The sequence below is a fragment of the Echiichthys vipera genome (assembly GCF_963691815.1).
Source record: "Echiichthys vipera genome assembly, chromosome: 7".
Lineage (NCBI taxonomy): Eukaryota > Metazoa > Chordata > Actinopteri > Perciformes > Trachinidae > Echiichthys > Echiichthys vipera.
In genome coordinates, this window is record NC_139832.1 from 13,825,311 (window position 1) to 13,847,346 (window position 22,036).

A 22,036-nucleotide genomic window follows, 5' to 3' on the forward strand; every position below is an offset into this window, starting at 1 on the left:
TTGCATTTGAATTCAGCAGCAAATTGTATATTTTATCCATTGAAGGCAACATACTGTGTATTTGATGAAAAGAGACAAAGAGACTGGTTCAGAACAACATCTCCTGTTATGTTAATATATAGAGCTGATTTGTTCTCATTAACTGTTGTTCTCTTTGCTTTTTGGTTTCCTCTGTGATGACATATCTTTCAGTTTAGAGTCCAGTTTCCTTTGAAGATAGGCTTTCTTATTGGGGTCCATGGATTTGTCTTTCTTCCCACTCCCGGCGTAAAGAACGCCTTCTTTGCTTATTCTCATCCGAGCATGAGACTTGGCTTTATCTCCACAGCCGTGAACCTAAAGAGGGGTTTACAACATGACAATCAGATAGCAACCACAATTTCCTACATTTAAGCTGTCACTTATGGTGGAATATCAACACAGACTTTTAGGAATACTTTCCTGGTAATGTCAATGTATTTTCAATAGCCTAATAAAAAAATACACATGAAAACTCCTATTTGTTTGGGGTCCAATCCTGTCTTACCTCCGGTATATGATGACTGAGACAATACTGCCTGTTACAGAACAGGCAAAGCTGTCCAAGTGTCAGCACAGAAGCTTTACACTTGACAAAACTGCACACACTGTCAGCCTTCTTGACAGCGTTGATAAGTGTGTCAAAGTCATCATCCAGGGCGGCGGCAGCAGCGATGCCGCAAGCGCCTGCTTTCATCTGGCTCTTTCCTGTGAGAGAAACGGTAAGAGATGAATTGATGCAAAAATAAATCGCAGCAGACAGGTTCAAATAACTCTTCAAAATCAAGTTTCTACGACAAACCTTTAGCTGACTTCTTTGATGACTGGGCCTGAGCTGGTGGGATGTTGTTCTGTTGCTTTTTTTGTTGAGCATTTTCTTCCCTCTTCTGCCGCTCCCTCTTCATGCGCTCCAAATGTAGACTTTTCAGGTCTAATGCAGGTTGAAACACTGGCTCTCCTTGAGGATTTGGGACTGGTTCTTTTACCGGAGTTTCTTCTTTTTCTTCTGCTTTTGCTGGCTCCTCAGAAAGGGTTGACACCAGGGGCCTGGTGACAGTGATACACCTGTCTTTCCCCTCGCCTTTACTCTCATGCACCAGGCCCAGTTCCTCAGCGATCTGGTGGACCAGCAGGCGGTCATGAGAGTTAAACGATGATGGGAACTGTAGTTCACTCGGATTTGAGTCCTTCAGAAAGCTCTCCACCTGCGCTCTGATCTCAGCATATCGGTTCTTCTTCTGCTCTTCCTCCGTCAGTGCTGATGCGCTGAACTTTATGTGCTTCCCTGCACCACTACTACTTTCGTTACTGCTGCTACAACTGGGCTTCTTTTGCTGTTGCTTGACCCTGCTGGGAGGCTGATTTTTACCCGTCTGTTTGGTGGATGTGGAGCTGCTGGCAGACGCATTAGCCTTTGTGTCTTTATGGTCGCGGGTGTAGTTCTGTGGCACAATGTCTTGGATGTACTCAAATGCTGTTCTGACCTCGCCAAACTCAGTCATGTGATTGATCAGGGACTTCAGGAAAGCGTGATTCTGGACAGTTTGAGTGTCGCACACAACAGCGATGTGACGTCTCGCGCGTGTAACAGCCACATTAATCCTTCTGTCCTCTGCCAGAAATCCAACTTCCCCTTAAAAGTTAAAAAATTAATAAAAACAATAAATTAATGCTGCCAACGTTCATAGTGCAGCAGAAAAAAAAGACACGACTTCACAGCAAAATAAAATACCCTTTCTGTTGGACCGAACTAACGACAACACCACGGCCTCTTTCTCTCTGCCCTGAAATCCATCCACTGACTTTATCTCCAGCTCCGGATGCCTTGCAGAGAGTTTCTGACGCAGAAGATCGACCTTAAGAGAAACAAAAACATTAAAAACTAATTTTAGAGACACAACTGTTGGATCTTTTGATGTCCCTTTAGTTTTCTAGTTTATCAGTTTCCAATTTTCTGTTTTGATGGTTTTGTTTTCATAAGTGTGAAAATGTAGATTGTTTAATCAAGAAAAAAGTAACAAAGTTTTGCATTATTGCCATGACAGTACAGTTGCTGCTGAGTTATGATATTTTTACAGTTCCTACAATTAGTGACTTACTTGTAGATTGTACGGAGCAATAACAGCAATGTCTTTAGCTTTAAGGCCAGCTTCGGTCAAGGCCTTTATGTGCAGTTCAACGATGTCTACTTCACCTGAGGATAAAGTAAACACATGCTTAAATCCCACAACTATTATAAAATTGAAATCATGTTTGTTTTTTACAATAAAAAATACTAACCTTGATTGCCTTTAGACTGCTCATCTGTGACCTCCATCTCACTCAGACCGCTGCCCGCAGTGTCAATAAGAAGAAGTGGTGTGCTGGTCTCTTCGACACAGGCGACTCCTGGTAGATCTCTTTTGCATCAAAGACATAATTATTTAAGCATCTTAATGAGTCATCCTTCACTGAAATACAAAAGTGAGACACTTGACATCCCTGAGCTCCACTCACTTTAACAAGTGTCTCTCCACAGAGCTGTGGGCTGTTAGTCTTCCCTGGTACATCTCTTTGGAGGCCCAGTCCATGATTGCACTGTTCATGCGGTATTGGACGGTTAGCATGCGGACCACTGAGTCTCCATACATCTGGATGAGTCTCTCCATTAGACTGAGGGACAAGCCTTTTGATGCGGCCCTGAGGAGCACAAAAAGAGAACAATGTGCAGCAAACTATAAAAAAAGATTCCTGAAAATGACAAAACGACGACTGATGGGGTTGTGAAGAGAACACGCGCTTTTCTCCCAACAGTTAGAACAGTTGTCTTTCTTTCAGGAGATATTTCTGTGTTTCTGTCTGTGCTCTTCTCACTGGTTTCACATGGTTTATATTTGAATCAAAATGTGATGAGAGCTGTTATTAGATTTTGCCGTTGGAGCCAGCACTGTCAAAGTCTGACCAAACCACACCCACACAGAGTTTATGAGTCTTAAGCTGTTTTTCCAAACGTTAACTCTGATAGTTTCTATTTAACCATGAATATTTAATGGCAATACAAAAATACTTCATATTTTAAATCATGTTTCAGGGGCTTTAGGATACTGTTTCAACTATATATATATATATATATTTTCATGAGTTATTTATATATCAATGCATAAAAAGAGGAATGCCTGTTTTTTACCCTTGTGATTTGATAGTAGGTGGTAACTGCTTGTAGTCTCCAGCCAGAATGCACTTGCGTGCTCTGAGCAGGGCGATCCAGCAGCTGCTCTCCAGGGCCTGAGCGCACTCGTCTATCACCACCCAATCAAAATGCTCTGCAGGCAGGAACTTCAGGGGGCCGTCACTACAAGCACCTGCAGACGCAGACAAGTGCTCTCTGATTGCCTTTCATCATCACTGCAACGACTGAAGTACATTTTCTTCACACGAGGCCTTTACTGACCTGTATTGGTTGATAACACAACATCAGCACTTTTTAGGATCTGGGCGATGGCTGTCGCTTCCCTGGTTTTCAGTTCTTTTCTTAGCTCCCCTATTTCCCTTCTGAAGTTCACCCTCTCTCCTTTTTCAGGCCTCTTCTTCATTCCCATCTTGAAAAAATACAAAAGAATATTACAAATCAGTCAAGATGGCAAAACTGGTTAGCAGGAGGACGAACTAAAATACTTACAAATGCTTTATCGATGTCTTTACGGATGTCAGCAATGATGTTTGCGTTGTCACTCTGAGCTAGGATGGCATCCAGTGAATGTTTCTGTATAGACTCCAGCAGTCTGGCGGGGTGACCCAGCCTCAGGACCTTTGCCTTGCACCGGGCTAACCTTTCCACTAAATTATCCACAGCCACGTTAGAGGGAGCACAGCACAGTACCTGCACAAACACAGAATCCAGATATGAAAAAAAAACAGTGGACGAGTTAATAAAAATCACCTTATGGCCTTAAGACAATAAGTCCTGGAAGTTTTGCTGAACATAAAATAACAAAACAAGGAAAAAAAATCAAGGCATGCCGAGTGAAATTATATAAGTTTATATTTCAAGCCTAATGGCAACAGCTTAGGCCAACGCTTATCAGCTTCATCAGGGTCTGAAAAACCTGTTGTATGTCACCTTTTGGCCTTGTTTGACTGCTTGCAGGATGATCTCCACTACTGTGGTGGTTTTCCCAGTGCCTGGTGGTCCATGAATCACAGCCAATTCTCTCTGAGACAGAGTAAAGGACACAGCTTCTCTCTGGGAATCATCCAGGTTCAGGTTAAAGAATTCAACTCCAACTGATGAAAGATAATAGAAATCCCAGTATTAATCTGTGTATTGTATGATTCATGCTGATTTGTAAGGTTTGGAGATCAGTGTAAACCGTATGTTGCATACTTGTGTAATAAGTTACCGACAAACACAGTTTCATAGAGCAACCATCTTTTAAGAATATTTGGTTTGTTAAGCGCCACTTACTTGGCTGTGACTGAGAAGAAGGTTTTGTGTCTCCAAAAAGAACGTTTATCAGATTGGCAGCTGGTCCATTTCTGTATCCATTTAATGTATTCAAGGCACTGCAACAACGAAACACACAGAGAAAATATGTTGTTTCAAGGTTGCATAAGCCACTTTTATCTGTCTTACATTACAGATGTCACTGACTTTTTCATCCGTTTGTATGTGACATCATTCGCCAGCTTCAAGAGGTTATGAAGAGCATCTGTATCAAAGCTGAGGCCATCCTTTGAATCATCAAAGGCCACACTTATAGAAGCTTGGCTGACCCTCGTCACTATCCCTGTGCCGATTTGTGAGGCTGCAGTGCATTCGCCAGTGTCATACAAGCCAACTATGTCCCCTGTAACAAAAGACATAAATGGCTCATTGAGCAAAATATGAACCTAAAGTCACAAAGAAACCCACAGATCACGTTATATTCGTCCATCTCACCAGGTCCGAAGCTGTTACTTGGCAGAGATGTGAAACCAAGATGCTTTCTTGGTTCGAGGATGACAACTGTGCGACCGTACAGGCCTGTGGACTGACTTCCTATCTGTAATTTCAGCAGGCAAACTCCTTTATTTTGAAGATCCTTGAGAGAGATGTTCTCCTGCCATATCCTGAGGTCACAAAACAAGTCATTTTATAGAGAAAATTGTTAACAATAAGTCAGGGAGGCGCTACCATGCCATTACGGGAAGTGTCGGCTCTGTATGTTAGTTTACACACCTGTTCTCCTCTATTTCAGCCTCCCTTTCCTCCTGTAGAAGCTCGAGTGTCTTTGACACAAATTGTTCAACCGCCATTACTCACTACAAAGACCGAAAAGATGATCAGTGTTACAGCACAGATCCAAAACAACATGACAGTACTTCTTCACTTAAGCTACAGAAAAAGCATAATAGGTCCTACTTACTAACTGCTGTTATTCTGCTCCTACTCCACTGCATTTCAGAGGAAATACTGTATTTAATACTCCACTTCATTTACTCTGCGACTTTAGTTACTTATTACTTCACAGATTCAGATTATTAACACAAGATATTATCAACAAATCTATAACATATATTGTTATAGATTAAGCTACGCAGCAGAATATAAAGTGAATGCAATTAGCCCAAGCTTTATCAGCTGCATAATGACTACTTTTTGTACTTAAAGTACATTTTGATGCAAACACTTTTACTTTATACTAACAGAGTATGTCTACAGTGTGGTATTATTACTTTTACTTTATACTAACAGAGTATGTCTACAGTGTGGTATTAGTACTTTTACCTTATACTAACAGAGTATGTCTACAGTGTGGTATTAGTACTTTTACCTTATACTAACTGAGTATGTCTACAGTGTGGTATTAGTACTTTTACCTTATACTAACTGAGTATGTCTACAGTGTGGTATTAGTACTTTTACCTTATACTAACGGAGTATGTCTACAGTGTGGTATTAGTACTTTTACCTTATACTAACGGAGTATGTCTACAGTGTGGTATTAGTATTTACTTAAGTAAAAGCTCTGAGTACTTCTGTTACACACATATCTTACACACATATTTTAATATATTTAATCTTGTTACAGCCCTATGTTTTGCCACCTATGCATTACCATTATATAGATGAGGAAACTTTAGTGGGATACAGCTTAACGTAGTAGTTTAAATATATGTTCACACTTCATGAAGACAGTTTCCAGAGATGCTGACATGTTAGCTTGCTATGCTAACCACATTGCTGTTGACTTTAGCTGCAGTTAGCACGAATGACACTCACCCGTTAATGTCAGTTATCTGAACAGACACCAGTGACAGCAGAATAAACCGGTCTTAACCATGCGGGACAACGTGGTTACTATCCTGGTAATGTTTCCTATGGCATTAGCAGTACACCACAGCATAGACATAAAGAGTAGACGCCTCATCGAACGTTGGGCCTATTGGCGCTGACGAGCGGTGGAGCCGCCATCTTGGCCCGGTCGCCCGCTCCACTCAGTGTAAGGACAGGACACGGTTCAGCGTATTTTAATATTCACAGTGGGATTAACAGTAATAGAATATTCTGATATATGATATATGTGATGTATGATAGGTGTTTTGCAAACACTATAAATATAAACACAACAAGAGAAATCATTTATAGAGTATTAATAGGCTATATTTCATACATGAATACATAAATCTCTCTCTCACTCACTCTCTCTCTTTCTCTCTCTCTCTCTCACACACACACACACACACACACAAACACACGCACGCACGCACACACACACACACACACACACACACACACACAAACACACGCAAGCACACACACACACACTCAGAGAAAATTAAAACACATATAAATCAATAGTATCAATACAATTAGGTCAGTGGGAGAGAGATGACATTTTGGACACATCTAAATACAAGTCAAACAGACACACTTCCATTTAAAGCACTAAAAAAAACAAGAGCCGAACCCTATATGTTTATAAATATTCAGAAATGATCCATGCTCTGCCAGTCGCATAGTCGTGGTAGTGGAGAGGAGAGGGAGCGAGTGTGTGTGGTATAAAAATATATATAACATTTTGTTAAATCGATCATTTTCACACTGTTTTGTTCTTGCACAGTTACCAATTAGAGTGTAGCTCTAATTGGTAAAGACAGTGATGTTGGAGGAGTACTTTGTATAGTATCTAAAATGACTGTGTCTTTGTTTTTAGGCAAGGTCTAATTATGTGAATGTCTTCTTTATTACATATTTTAATTATGTAGTAATTGTATTTAATGTGCAAACAAAAACACGGGGCATAGTTCAGTAATATCCATTTTAAATTATACAAACCATTTAAGATTTTTCCTTAGTTAAATAAATGTATGATTTTTTCTTTTCAGACTGTTTCAACTTCTCTGGTACAACTGAACTAAAACAGCCTGGACTCATCAGTTCTGGTTTACAAACATGTGACGTTCGTCCTGCTTTAAGTGGAGATGTGGAGAACCAAGTAAAAATGTATGGGACATTTTGTTCAGCTGTGAGAATATCGGGCACAGAGTGGAAACACATGTTCACGCTTGCCTCGTAAATCTCTAATTCATTCTTTATAATAAACCCCACATCATGTTGCTCCTGTTTGATGAAACAGTTTAACAGCAAAGGATAACGGTCAGATTCTGCCACTTCTCCTTTGATAGTCTAAACTTAAAAAAAAAGTGACATGACATGAAAAATGATCTCATAATTCATCTCAATGTCATGTTCAATATTTAAAAAAACAAAACTGAGAATATCTGAGGTGACCTGAGATGAACTGTCTCTGAAGTGTCTTCCTCTCATGAAACCACAGCACATCCTCCGCTGACCTACTGCTGGAAATGTGCAATCCATTTACACTAGACCACATGTACGACAACCCCTCTCCTCCCTGCTTCTCCTTTCATATCTACACAGGCTTGCACACACACACACACACACACAGACACACACACACACACACACACACACACACACACACACACACGCAAACACACACACACACACACACACACACACACATCTGGCCGGGGGGTAAATTAACTAACATTCCCACAGAGGCTAATCTCCACGCCTCTACTGTGACAAGATAATAATAATAAAATAAGGGACAGCAGCTCCTCTGGCAGCTAAATATGTATCTACCTGCCACAGCCTGAGGGACTCACTATAACATTCAAAAATGCATGGATTTATGTATAATTGTTTAAAATTGTACTGTACCGTACTGATTATGAATTGTAATATTGTAATATTAGATTAGAGCAGGAATACGCTGCACAGTGCTCTGGCATCTTGTTCCTTCTGCTGCTCAACTCATAGGCTCAACGAGTCACTCATAGAACTGATCTGGGAGAAGGACCGATCCAAGATGGCGGCCGCATTTCTCGCGGCCCAACGTTCGATGCGGCATCTACTCTTTATATGTCTATGCACCACAGGGTTTGTTTGACTCATGGTGTCTTCTTTTATTGTGCTAGCTTGTTAGCGACACCGCCACCTATCTGCTCAGAGGACCCCTCTCTTCTTTTTTTGTTGGCAATTGTTTTTTTTCTCAACTTTTTTGCACATTTTCACAAATTTAATACAAACATTTGTAGAACAAATTGGCGCCGTACTTGGCAGAAAGAAAGTATATATAGACCTTTTTAATAGAATTGCTATTTTTGCTAGGCAACAGCCATGGTCCTTGTTCACTTCCTGTCAGATGATGTCATTCATTTAAAGGGCAGAACATAAAACAATAAATAAAGCATAAACAAATACATACAAAGACATTAAATTAAAATCGGGCTATATTATTACAATTCCTTAAAACAAATACTGTAACTTATCAGCGGTATAAATACATTGTTATTATTAATGATTTGGATAGACTCAAAATATTAGGGATATATATAAATAGGGATAAAAATGTGTCCGAGATTTGGAGAGTTTAGTTTTATGGATATGAAATTGTCCTCGTAGAATCAGTAAGTTGACAACGAGGACTTCTCTCTTCACTCACATTTTATTTTGAAAATCACGCACTGCGGAAGTTAACCCGCTCCAGAAACACGTTGAGCTAAGTTGTCAATCAAGCTGGGGACTAAACCGCCAGATAGTGAGAACCAGGCTGTGTTATAAATTGTATATTTTATCAGCATAAAGGAGGCCAGTTTCGGCTGGTTGTCCCCATGTGACTTGAAACCGCAGGAGGATATGCGTGTTTATAATCTAAGATCAGGAAGGAAGCACTTGCTCTGCAAACCTGAGTCTCTGAGCAGCTAACCCATTTTATATGTATCTGCTTCTTCACCACTGCTGTTCACTGCCTTGTTTTGGAGATGAGAACGACATTATTCCTGCTGCTGCACGCCATCTCGTTGGCCAGTGCCACTCTTTCAAAAACTGATGCAAAGAAGTCGCATAAAACAGCTGAGGCTGAGGTGAGTCTAACTTCAATATTTACCTCGATCTGGTGAGTGTGAAGTCATACCTGCCCCTGCTATGTTTGCCTGACAGGTCCTTGGCATTACCTGAACCAGGAAGAAGACATTTAAATCCTTCCAATATTCTGTATTTTGCATCTGTAATTGATGCTTTTGTAGTTTGCACTATCCTCTTCTGCTGCTCTAACTGTACATTTCCCCACTGTGGATCTAATACAGGATTAACATACTGTATCTTACCTGTCGATCACCTGTCCAGTCATAATCATGGTGCCTTTATGGTATATTTAACTGAAACTGTTTCCTTGTTTGTTGTTTAGACGGCTCCAGCTGAGCTGTCTGTGCTGGAGAGAGGTCTGGTTGTGTCAGACCCATCATGGAAAGACATAGTGAAGGAGGAGAAGAGACACTGGGCTCACATCAAGAAAACATTTCAAGGACCTGTGCTTGGATATGTCACACCTGTAAGTTACGAACACATCTACATTCTCCCTTACTGTTATTCAACATTTGACAATACAGCATTAAAGGACAGGTTCAGATTATTTAAAGTCTGATTTAATGCAACGCTCACATGCCAATATGCAGGAGCAGAAGAAGGCAAGACATGTTTATTTATACTGCACCATATGGAGAACTAAATATGACTTATGTCCTAATAAATAAATACATAAATGGATAAACACATGTATAAATAAATACAGGAATAAATAAAAAAATGTAGGAATAAATGAATAAATACATAAATAAATGTATAAATAAATAAAAGCGTGACTAAATCGGACCTCCTACCTATACTATACGATACTACCATATGGATTTAGGTGAACAAAAATGTATAAATATAAAGCATTTATTTATTTATTATTTTATTTATTTCAGCATTTATTTATTTCAGCATTAATTATTTTCCGTATTTATTTCTGAATTTATTTTTTTACATCTATTTATGTATATATGTAGAGACTTAAGCCATGTTTAATCCTCCATAGCACCGTGGAGACACAAGACCATTGTTCGAGTACGTTACAGGGGCATAGAAATACATTAAACAAAAGTTGTTTAAGAAAACATTACAAGTGCATTTAAAAGATGATAAAAACCAAAAGCAAGCACATTTAGTGCGTTATAGACAAGTAAATATAGGGTTTTAAAATGTATCTTTTGACTCTAGAAATACTCTGATACAAGCAAATGCCCTGCATTGAAAATGTTACATATTAGCATCAAAGTTAAAAAACAAACGTAAAAGTACTCAATATGCAGAATGGCCCATTTCAGAATATATTATATTATATGTTTGTAATTATTGATGTGTTATTGTGTGTATTCCTCACTTTAATGTTGCAGACGGTAAATATGGAATTCATTTTAATGTATTTACCGGTATATATATTTTATATAGTGCTTTACATACTGCTGGGTAGATGGCGAGATTTGATGCAATCCTTTGTCTTATATGATGGTAAATTTAGTATCTGTGGATTATGATTTTTTACTATTTTCTGGAAGTTTAATAGGCCAACTAATTGATGAACTAAGAAAAGGACAGTTAGATGACTCAGTCCTGAGAAGTATTGCTACTTCTGGGCTTACCTTTAGAAGTTACACATGTGACCGTCTCTTACTCTGCAGTTGTACGAGGAGGTTATCACTTTATCGTCAGTATAGAGAGGAAGAATGATTGCAGTGACCGATAATTCTTCCAACATACCTTAAGACATGTAGCTGTTGTGTGTAGACAGACTTGAAACTATCCTTTAATATGAACCTGTCCTCTGTGTGTAGGTTATCACTCACTAAATTACTTATTATTATTCTCTTATATTTCCCATCCTGCAGTGGAATTCCCACGGCTATGACGTTGCCAAGATGTTTGGTACTAAACTAACTTCAGTGTGTCCAGTTTGGCTTCAGCTTCGCCGCAGAGGACCTGAAACGTTTGACGTTCGGGGACTCCATGATCATGACCCAGGTACAGTAAGACCCACACCCCTAACAGTCAAATGTCTTCTAGTGACTAATTCATAAAGAGGTATTTTTGTTCGCGCAGGCTGGGTCAAAGCTGTACGCAAGTCTAACAAGAAAGTCAAAATGGGTGAGTAGATGTCCTTCCCACTGCTCGCAACTCCGCTCTGTTAATGTGTGTTAAAGTGCTTTCACATGAGACTGTATTGTTTGGTTATTTGGTTTAGTTGCTTCGTTTTCTTCTCTTTCAGTGCCTCGGCTGTTATTTGATGGCTGGTCTTACCAGGATTACATGAGTGTGCTGGGGAGTGAAGATGAAATCGAAGAGCTGGGAAGTGAGCTGGTGGACGTTGCAAAGGTAATTAAGTGTTGTGTTTAGCTTGAACTCCCTCGCAGCAGCGTTGTTTGCCCTGCGTCTGTCTAACGACGCTGTGAACCTTGCAGACTGAAGGTTTCGATGGCTTCACGTTGGAGCTGTGGAGCCAGCTGGGAGGTAACAAAAGAAAGTGAGTTTTTCTGTTGACACGTGTAATATTACTCTGTATGTAATTCGTTGAGCGAAATACAAATGATCAAACGTGTAAAATCTTCTTCATACAGGGAGCTGGTGCATTTGGTGAAACACATATGTGAGACTTTGAAAGCTAAAAGACTAGACTGCATTCTTGTCATCCCACCTGCTGTGACAAGGTGAATGAAATTACTTTTAGCTCCTATACATGCTAAAAAAAAACGACTTAAATTGGTGCTGACCTTTCTTTGCTTCTTTTCTCGCCCATCATTATCAGTACGGGGCAGCCGGGTATGTTTGGCAGGGAGGAGTTTGAGCAGTTGGCCCCTGTAGTCGATGGATTCAGCCTCATGACATACGACTACTCCAGCGGTGCCAGGTGAGCGTCACAGACGAGCAATGGCCATAGATTCATTGTGGTCGTTTTTTGTTCGTTTTTTTTAGCTAGGGATATAAGTAGAGTAACTGACAACAACAAAAAGATGCACAGCATTAATGCAGACTATGTTCTGAGTTACCTGTTATTTTCTTTTTCAATAGACCGGGCCCGAGCGCCCCCCTGCCCTGGATGAGAGACTGTATTCTGCAGCTGGCACCAGACTCTCAGTGGAGGCAAAAAATCCTGCTTGGACTTAATTTGTACGGCCTTGATTTTGCAAGCCAGGGGTCAGAGCCAACCCTAGGAGGAAGGTAAGATAATACCGTCATGGAATACTTAATTAACATTTTAGCAATACAAGTTTCATATGTTTCAAATTTTAAGAGGACTCCACTGATTTAGCATTTGACTCACAATGTTTAAAAATCAATGCAGCGGAACCAGATATCGTCTCCCCTCCCCTAAACATTCTTTATCTGTCAAAACCTAGTGCATACCTTACCCACAATGCAACTCCAGAGATTCTGGTATGTTATGCTAGGAACCAGTGCTAATCTGGCTTTGAGCTGCTAGCCTCGGGCAGAGATGAGGAGCTGGTAACAACCACACAACTAATTTTTAACTCTTTAAACTGTGTTGGACAAAGGAGGACAGAGGAGTTTCAGATGAGAACCTGGGTTTTTATTTGCCCCAAAAGTGCAAAAACATTGTAAACCATGGGCCTGATAACTAGGCCTTTAAAAGACGCCAAGATCAACTAAACAAGGTGTTAACTGAACAACCTGACCTATCACAATGACACAAGGGAACATGTACGGTGGTTTGGCCAAACCAAATAACACACTTGGGGTAGCCAAGATGGACACCATTGGTGCTCCAAAGTGTGTGACATCACATAAATATTGAAAGTGAAATAACCAAAACTTTTCTAACAGTTGCAGAAAATTACAAGTTTTGTGTTTATACAGTAGCAAGAAGCCGAGAAGTTGTAGTGAAAAGCTGAAAAAAGAAAACGTTAAGCCTTTAACACTGTCTCAAATTTCCCGCAGGTACATCGAGATTTTGCGAGAACACAGGCCAAAACTTCTCTGGGACGAATATTCTGCAGAGCATTATTTCAGTTACAAGAGGTACTGGTTTAATAACACTCAAAGTCAAAAAAATGTTGCTTAAATTTTAAATATCTTTTAACAAAATCTGTTACAAATATTTCAGGAACAATGCAGTGAAGCACGTGATTTACTATCCTTCACTGAAGGTAAGTCTTTTGCACATTTTAAGATCATTTAAAACGATCTAAAAATCTATTTTTGATTAGATTTAGTGCCACACGAGGGGATTAAAATGATTTTTATTCTTTTACAGTCAATCTACCTGAGGATCTCTTTAGCTTCTGAACTGGGGACAGGGATTTCCTTATGGGAACTAGGACAAGGACTGGACTATTTCTATGATCTCCTATGAGAGATGGACTTTGGACCCTCAGCACATGAATTGTTTTGTTTTCTTTGTCCTTGAACAAGGAGCGCCAAAAATTCAAGTGCTGTACGCAGGAATTCTTATTGTTTTTTGTTTCTAAGTTACATGAACTCTGACACGAGCCGTTGACAGTATAGTTAATACTCATGCATACTTGTTTGAGGGTTAAAGTGTTGAGAAATGTTCTCTCTGTGAATAAATCTGGGATTTGTTGATTCAAACGGTAATGGCAGCAGACACAAGGTACTTCAGCATGTTTTATTTCTTTTCATTGATGTATTTTGGAAAACTTGTACAGTTCAGTCAGGGTGCAGTGACTCGTCTACTTTAAACAACAGAGGGTGCATGATCATCAATATGAATACCGTTAAATGAAGGGTTATATTCCTCTCTTGTTCACGTGCCGCAGACATCCGTTCACAGCCTCTTTTCAGTCCAAATCCACAACTCTTCTGCTGTTTTTGTTCTCACCGTTGACATTTCTGCTCTTGGATGCTGCTTTGTTTGCTGTGGAGATGCATCCTTCTCTGGCTTTGAACATCCTCAAACCACAACTGCTTTTTCTCTCTTTTTCTATTTTAAATTTCAAATCAAGACATTTGATTGTGTGGCTTTTATAAGAACAACATTGAAAAGAAACAAAGTTGTATTTACAGTGATGCCAAACATCTGTTCTTCATGTTTTGATATTTGTCTGAGATGAATGTTTGTTTAAAACATGAATATAAGTGTGGAGCAACTAAGCAGCTGAGTTTGAGTGCTCCTGATGTTAACATTTTCTATTTTTACTTGGCACTAGAGAGCAGGATTAGATTATTTACAGCAAGCGAGGTTGACTGCATATTCTGACCAGTAATTAGGTGTTTGTCTATGACTACATGCACAGCATCTTCTTGACTTGCTGCAAAACAAAGAGATAAATATGAGAGGTGATTGCTGATTTAGTGTGTACTCTACCAAACTAGAACCTTTGCTCTGCAGGTCAGCTCACCTGTGTATGATCCACCACTGTCTTTCACAAAGTCCTCCACGACCAAGGGCAGGTTGGCAAAGTCAGGCCTCCGCACCAGTTCAAACACTGACGGCTTCCAGCAGAAACAGTTACTGTCATTAAATACATTCACACATAGAGATATTTTGTATAGTGCCTTCATGTTTACTTGAGGAAATACTAACCCCTGTTAGGCTGTAGCCCCTGAAGATCCACCTCTGTCCCTCAGTGGCACAACACAGCGCAGACACTCCTTGTCCCACTGCACAGACCGGTTCTGCACACAGAGAATCAAACGAGTCTCTACACCGGACATTTAGATTACACACAGACAGCCTTTTTTAAAAATCAGCCTCACCACTCACTCTGTTGAGAGATGAAGTGTGTGAGGATGCGGTGCAGAGAGCCACTGTGTGCCAGGTCATTCAGAGCTCCGGGGCAGTCCGGGATGAGCAGCGCCTGGTATCGAGCACCTGGAGAGGGGTCATCGTGACATAACTGAGCAAAGTCCAACCAACAGCGTACACAAAAACTGGCCAAATGACCATGAAATGAATATCCTTACCATCTATAGATTCAAGTTTGGCTGGTGTTGCGTAGGGTTTCACGTTGAAGTCCTGTACCCATCTAGCAGTGCTTTCATCAACTCCAACAAAATCTATTGGCTTCCCCTGCAATAAAAAAAAAACCACTTAAACCCACCTCGGCCTTCTGTTGCCAATACTAACCTTAGGTTAAAGAAAAATCTGAAAGGTAGTTTTATCTATATTCTTTAAGTGGTTTGCATCTTCCTGAAGCTTCCTGACTGGTTGGGGCATGGCTTTGCTCTTCTACCTTCGTTCATACGGTTTACAGAAATATTGGGTTTTATTTGTGGTTTAAAACATGTCAGTGTGTATCATGTCACGATCATCCGCCAGTTGAAAAGTGTTTTAAGAGAAGTAAGTGACTCATTACGGAGCGATATTTTAAAAAAAAACTACCAAATGTAGAAAAAATAAAAAGGAGCTGTTATTTACACCTTCTATTCTTACAGCAAAATTACATTTATAATACTGGTAGTCCTTTATGTCAGATAGCTACTAAAGGACTTATGTTTGTACTTATTTTTTCCAGTGGAGTTTGTAACAATGTACACTGAGTTAATCAAATACTGTATTTGAGTTTTAAGGTATTTTACCTGAGTATGGTCACTCTATGATACTTTATACTTCTACTTAACTACATTTCAGAGGGAAATATTTTACTTTTTATTCCACTACATTTTAGACGCGTTTTCATGTAACCGCACAACTTTAATATAGTTTTTACCAGCCGGCGTTATCGGAGCCTGAAAACGGTATCTTTAAAAAAAAGGATACTTTGTTAAACGATGCCGTCTTCGCCCCATCTCGGACATCTAACCCCCGCGGCGTAACATAACAGTGCTGCTGCGAGAGGAGAGAGACACGAACCCATGGACTGAATTGTACTCTGAGCGGCCGCATTGGAATGAATTAGGCCCACCATATATTTCTCCCTTATGCTCTGAATAAGTCTCTAAATTGGTCGCTAGTCGCTTTTTATAAAAATAGTTGCTAAGACGGTGTGAAAAGTCGCTACATCTAGTGAGACAGTGGCCGCCTGTGAGTGCTTTGGGACGGGGCTCATGGCAGCACCCACTGCTCATTGAGGACAGTAACTGCAGAGGGATTCGTGCATCAGAGTCCAAAACACCAGAAACAGTCGACAGATTTCTCTATAGGATGGATGAGGATTTTCTAATGTTTATATTCATATTTTGAAAATAACTAACTTAAAAAAAAAACTAAAAATGTGCACTTTTAAAGTATATTTCTTATTTTTAAATGTAGCTATTTTTTGTTGGTTGATTATAACAATGGTGAACAGGGGACCCCTGTGAACTTTTGCCTAGGGCCCCAACAGATTCTTGAATCGCCTCTGGTTGAAACACGGTAGAAATGTTAACTTTGTTGGGTATTTCTCAGTAAGAAGCAGTCTTACCCCGGGTGTAGCCGTCTGGAGATTAAACACTGAGGTACAAAGGCTGAAGCACTGATGGAAAGACGTTGCTGACACTCCTGAAGAACAGAACGACAGTTTAACGGACGTATCCTAGCAACAGAACACTGGTTGCTAAGCTAAACTAGCAAGAAAGTGACGTCTGAACACAGCTAACAGGTGAATGGAAGGGACCACTAACTAAACTAAGGTTACATTTGTGTTATTCATCTTACATTATAACTTTACATCTACACGCTGACGGACCCACCTTGAGGAGACGCACTCGCCACAATCAAACACGTCGGTTTCGCAGACATTTTATTTGTCTCCCTGTTCCTTCCACATTAAATATATATATTTATCTATTTGATTTGAAATGAATAAGAAGATATTTGTGGGTGAAATCCTTCAAAAGGAAACCGCGAGGAGGAAGTACTATCAGCTGACAACAACATCCGCTGAAAGATTTCAGAATAAAAGCTCACTGTCAAAAGCAAATATACAATAGGCTACATGTATATTATGCAAAAGTCACTGGGAATAATAAATGGCAAACATTTTTATTTATGGTTCAACAAACAAAAAAACATTATTATATCTTCATTATTTAATTACAATTTTGGCAAGGACTGCTATACATTTAAAAAATATATATAAAGTATATAGGGCTGATTGCAGCTGTAGCCACAGCATGATAATATTTCTCTGCACTCGAAAAAGTGTTTTACGGTTACAAATTCATCAGCACATCATAATCTCATGCAATGACATTTTGCAGTAAAATAACATTGCTGCCCAGCAGCATAACACCATCTTTAGTGTGAGTATTATGATATGTAATCATCATGTCATAATTTGATATGACAACTCAATAGGATCCATAACTGTGTGAACAATTGGGGCATTAAAATACCATGACACATCAACAATGTCCAGAATCAGTAGGGATCTTCTTTCAAATTTTGATAAAGGCAGCAGGTAAACATCATCCCCACAAGCTGAAAGAAAAAAAGGGCATGAGGAACATGTTAGTTCCGCACTGCACATAAAAACAACCATTGTTTCACATTTCACGCAGCATAAAAAGACAAGTTCATATAAACCTGTGTTTTTGCCCAGTTGTTAGCACTTTACCTGTAGAAATGCAATCCCAATGCCCACTGCACCAAGAATATACAACTGACTCAGGATGAACTCCTCTAATTTCATAATGCATCCTCCCTGAAAGCACAAGAGACGAAATAAATTAAGATCTTGGAAATATTTTTACATTTATTTAGACACAGCTCTCCCTACCTCCATCTTGTAGATGTTGGAGGGATGGTCCCTGCGGCCGCAGAGGTCACTAGGACTTTTACAGCAGCTATCAGGAACGAGCCGCTCGTTCTCTTGGGCCTGGATCCACGCACAGTCTCTCCAGTCTGAGGAGTTGTGACTGCCACAACATTTAAACTGAGAGGAAAGAAAAAAGACGAGACAATGATGACGAACATTGGACTGTATCATTGGACATGCCGGCTAAAGGGACTAAACTGTCATTTCAAATTTAACATTATTTGATCAAACAGACACTTGACATTGAAGTCATTTAAGTGGTATTACTTCTCATCAGCCTGGCAATTTAATCAGCTGTGATTTAAACATACAGTATCACTTCCACACCTCCTGCTGTAGATTATCCACAGCCTGTGTGACGCTCTCCTCCCCTGGCTGCTTGTATTTCTGCTGCATGGTCACCTTCAGGTTCTGTCTGAGGTCCTCATCCAGCTGTCAGACAGAAAGCAGCACTTAAAATCTGCTATCTGCAAATCTCCTCCCATCAATAAAAATAGCCCCTGGTCAAGTTTCTTTCCTCCCCCGTAACATTCCTCTGTACCTGTGCAATGCCCTCACATAACTCAATATATGAGCATAGCTCCTCTGTTCTTTCCTATTAATTTGCAAGTAAAGATAGTTTTTGCTTGACTGACAAAGTGCAAACAAACCATTTTTTAAATCAACCTGTTAGAGAAACAGTTTGATATTAAATGGAAACAGGTGGCAGCAGATTACCTGGTAGCAGAAAGGGAAACACTGGAGCAAGAAAAGAGGGGAAGAAACAGATGTGTTAGAAGGATGAAAAACAACAAGACAAATGAAGAACATGCACAGAGAGGCATGCAGAGAAGATTTCACTACAGAGTGCAGCAACCGAGGCTTTTCATTGGTGGTGAAAAATAGAAATGATGGAGAACAGGGAATGGAGTTTGAAATCACATTCAGGGAATCGTGGAATGACAAAAATACACAAAGTACATACAGAAAGAGGAAAATGTTGGATAAATTGCTGCAGTGAGATTGAAAATAAAGCTTCAGCTGGTACATGACATACAATATTTATATTGAAAATATTATATTAGACTAATATCTGGCACTATCTTTTGGTCAAACACATGTAAACAAAAAGTTAAAGCACTTCACCTCTTGGTAGGTAATGTAAGCCAGCACACCAGCAATGATTTCCAGTAGGAAAATAGAGAGCAACAAGACCAAATACTGTAGAGGAGGGGCATGAAATACACAAGAACACAGCTGTGAATAAACTGAAGATGTAATACATACATTTCAGCATTGTATGGATGGTGTTTCAGTACATTTGCGTGCTCAAATATGACATTAAATCTGATTTTAGATATGACAAAAGCATTGAAACTATCTATGCATGAAGAGAATAACTGATTAATCTGCGCTAAAGGAAGTTACTCATTACAAATGTCGTGGTGAATATGGAAATAGACATAACGTCACAGAGCTTGTGCAGTTTTGCTTCTGTATTATATCCTCTCACTTGTGTCTGTCTGTCTCCCTCGCACACTCTTCAGTCCAAGCAGACGCCTGTGATGCCCTTCATTCCTCTGGCATGAGCCGCACGCTAAATCTAAACTCTTAAAGACACACTCTGCGTGACTTTGTCTGTTATACCTGACAGCCATGCCTGTCTGACATAATGAGCTACACTGAATAAAGGCAGACTAGACAGAAGGTCACCAAGGATTAACTTTCAATACTCGTAGACTCAGGCTAAGTTGTGAGTGTATAAACAGCAACTTAAAGTGACTTTCCTTGATTTCTGATTACAGGTAATTGCTTTGTTGGACTGGAGTGAACTAAAGCAACAAAGGTGAAGTTAATGTCTCGGTCCCAGTGTTTTGTGTGTCTATTACCACAATCAAAAGACTCTTTTCCTCCTTCAGAGTGGCACAGCATCCAATGATCCCGGTCACTATCACGATGACCCCGGCAGCTATCAGGATATAAGCTGAGGCTGAGTAGAAGCTGGAGTTTAATAAACTGATGTAGTCGCTCTTTTCCACCAGAGTCCACACTCCCACTGCCAGCACAGCCCCTCCTGCCAGCTGAAACAATCACAGTTATCCGCTTGACTCAGACCAGATGCTCATATCAAGAATGCACCACATTTTTATTATTTTTGCATGAAGGCTCCTAAAATATGATAGTGATGCAAACAGGCAACGCCTTATTGTTTCATTGTCTGCCTCAAGAGACTTTCAGCTACATTTGTTTTTATTATCTGATGCTCATAAATCAGGGTTTCATATCTGAGTGCATTCTTTGTTATACAAGATAGTCATTCAATATAGACTTAAAAACGATGTTAATAAAGTAAAAAACTGAAATTAAAAGTTCTGAAGAAGACTCTATATTATATGAAACTATATGGAGCATAATGCTACACTTATTTATAGAATATATAGAAAGAAGGTAAATAACAGAATCTGTGCAAGCTGTGAAGTGATACAGAGGCATTAAAGGTTTTTCTGCTGAAAGTAAAAACATGCACCGGTAGTGATTAATAATTATAACAGTAGCCAAAAAAGCATGAACAGTTTTGTTGTCTAAAATACAGATACAATCTTAACACTTCCTTATTAACTTACCCAAAAAAGAATGTTAAAGAGAAAAAGAAGATATTTCAGGCAAATTGTCCCACAGCTGAGTGTTTTTTCACCTTGAGCTTCCATTCTGAAATAATAAAAGTAGATGTACGTGTTAGTTCACTGCAGAGGGAGCATTAAAACTAAAAAAACATTCTGAAGAATAGATGCTACACAAGATGCTGAGAGCAGTGCATACCCTCCTACACTGCTTTCATACTACAGTCAAGCTTATTATCACACAGTTTACTATCTTTATACTATCATGACAGTGAGCCTAAGTCTAGTAGTGCTATTATTATAGTGTTGATTGAGACTTGTCAGTTGCATGTATACATAGGAATTTCCTTCCAGTCTGCTTTAGTTCCACGTTTGGCATGAAAAGGTGATTTACTGGGTGGAGTTCTAACACAACTAAAGCATAGATCATAGACATCTTTCAGGTTTTAAATGTGTTAAGTTTGAGTAACATTTACCAGTAAACCGAAAATGAAATGTTTTGCATTTGAAGCAAAGTTTGGTATAACAGAGCGATAGAAAGAGCTCAAAGTTGACATCAAATCTGTTGTGTGGTAAACATACTTAACAACTTGTGTCACATGTCAACCTGCAGACAGATATATACGTCCCCCTACCCAGTAACTTAATCTGATCTTCTCACACTGGTGGTATACTGTTGACTTTTTATCCTACAATGAACTTTCCTCTGCTTCTATTTTAAGAAAGGTTCTGAGCATCATGAGAGAGACAGAGAGAGATGGTGATTTCAGGTATCAGTGAACACTTTATTCATAATAAATACACAATAACTATAAAACTTTAAAATATTTAACAAATGAAAAATGTAATGCTGTCTTTTCCAGGCGTAAAAAAGTGTGCAAATGTGAGTTTCCAGCCGCAAAACAACATCTTCTAATGGTCAGAACTTTTTAGGAGTTATTTTTAACTCATTATGTCATGGAAAAACTGCTCTCCCTTTCTGCGGAGACTAAAATACTCCTACCTGATTTTAGATGTTAGGCTCTGAAGGATGTAGATTATCGGGGTAGCGTCTTCTCAGATCCCACAACGGTGTCAATGTGCTGCTGTGTTTGAAGGTTAAACGGCAACAGCGTTAGTTCTCAATTGACACTCAGACCAGAGCCTCCTACTCAAGCGTCTGAGCGTGTGTCCTCTTTTGGCACAGCAGGCAGCTCACCCCTCCACAAGCTATACAGAGTACATGGCTGCCCCCAGCTGGTCTCTCACGCATATGAGTTTAAAAAAAAAAAAGGCCAGTTTATAAGAATATTAAAGAATTTGAAAAAAGACAACAAAGGATATAAATATATTTT

At 39.5% G+C, this 22,036-nt stretch overlaps 4 protein-coding genes across 5 annotated transcripts; 1 reads left to right on the forward strand and 3 right to left on the reverse strand.

The window, feature by feature from the left end:
• Positions 1 to 118: 118 nt before the first annotated feature.
• ighmbp2 (immunoglobulin mu DNA binding protein 2) lies at positions 119 to 6,386 on the reverse strand. The gene is made up of 16 exons (XM_083916923.1): positions 6,260 to 6,386; positions 5,216 to 5,298; positions 4,937 to 5,106; positions 4,649 to 4,844; positions 4,463 to 4,560; positions 4,118 to 4,281; positions 3,677 to 3,877; positions 3,449 to 3,596; positions 3,185 to 3,359; positions 2,515 to 2,697; positions 2,299 to 2,417; positions 2,118 to 2,212; positions 1,751 to 1,874; positions 821 to 1,651; positions 527 to 726; positions 119 to 336 (listed from the first exon to the last, which is right to left on the reverse strand). The coding sequence occupies exons 2-16, from the start codon at positions 5,290 to 5,292 to the stop codon at positions 139 to 141; spliced, it is 2,979 nt and encodes a 992-aa protein (XP_083773049.1). The 5' UTR covers positions 5,293 to 5,298; positions 6,260 to 6,386; the 3' UTR covers positions 119 to 138.
• Positions 6,387 to 9,267: 2,881 nt separating this feature from the next.
• On the forward strand, positions 9,268 to 13,785 carry chid1 (chitinase domain containing 1). Its single transcript, XM_083916338.1, has 12 exons — positions 9,268 to 9,432; positions 9,756 to 9,899; positions 11,278 to 11,410; positions 11,489 to 11,533; positions 11,655 to 11,761; positions 11,848 to 11,909; positions 12,004 to 12,093; positions 12,192 to 12,293; positions 12,455 to 12,604; positions 13,343 to 13,423; positions 13,509 to 13,551; positions 13,659 to 13,785. Exons 1-12 carry the CDS (start codon positions 9,331 to 9,333, stop codon positions 13,755 to 13,757), a joined length of 1,158 nt encoding a protein of 385 aa, XP_083772464.1. The 5' UTR covers positions 9,268 to 9,330; the 3' UTR covers positions 13,758 to 13,785.
• A 749-nt stretch (positions 13,786 to 14,534) lies between these two features.
• On the reverse strand, positions 14,535 to 17,166 carry gatd1 (glutamine amidotransferase class 1 domain containing 1). The gene is made up of 7 exons (XM_083916339.1): positions 17,036 to 17,166; positions 16,768 to 16,844; positions 15,329 to 15,434; positions 15,129 to 15,236; positions 14,949 to 15,040; positions 14,764 to 14,857; positions 14,535 to 14,673 (listed from the first exon to the last, which is right to left on the reverse strand). The coding sequence occupies exons 1-7, from the start codon at positions 17,082 to 17,084 to the stop codon at positions 14,558 to 14,560; spliced, it is 642 nt and encodes a 213-aa protein (XP_083772465.1). The 5' UTR covers positions 17,085 to 17,166; the 3' UTR covers positions 14,535 to 14,557.
• A 151-nt stretch (positions 17,167 to 17,317) lies between these two features.
• On the reverse strand, positions 17,318 to 21,844 carry cd151 (CD151 molecule). Of its 2 annotated transcripts, XM_083917419.1 has the most exons (9): positions 21,706 to 21,844; positions 20,706 to 20,790; positions 19,971 to 20,162; positions 19,228 to 19,302; positions 18,820 to 18,840; positions 18,430 to 18,534; positions 18,064 to 18,219; positions 17,902 to 17,988; positions 17,318 to 17,765 (listed from the first exon to the last, which is right to left on the reverse strand). In XM_083917419.1, exons 2-9 carry the CDS (start codon positions 20,787 to 20,789, stop codon positions 17,706 to 17,708), a joined length of 780 nt encoding a protein of 259 aa, XP_083773545.1. In that variant the 5' UTR covers position 20,790; positions 21,706 to 21,844; the 3' UTR covers positions 17,318 to 17,705. The 2 variants fall into 2 exon arrangements, with proteins under 2 accessions (XP_083773545.1, XP_083773546.1); XM_083917420.1 differs by lacking the exon at positions 18,820 to 18,840.
• Positions 21,845 to 22,036: the final 192 nt, after the last annotated feature.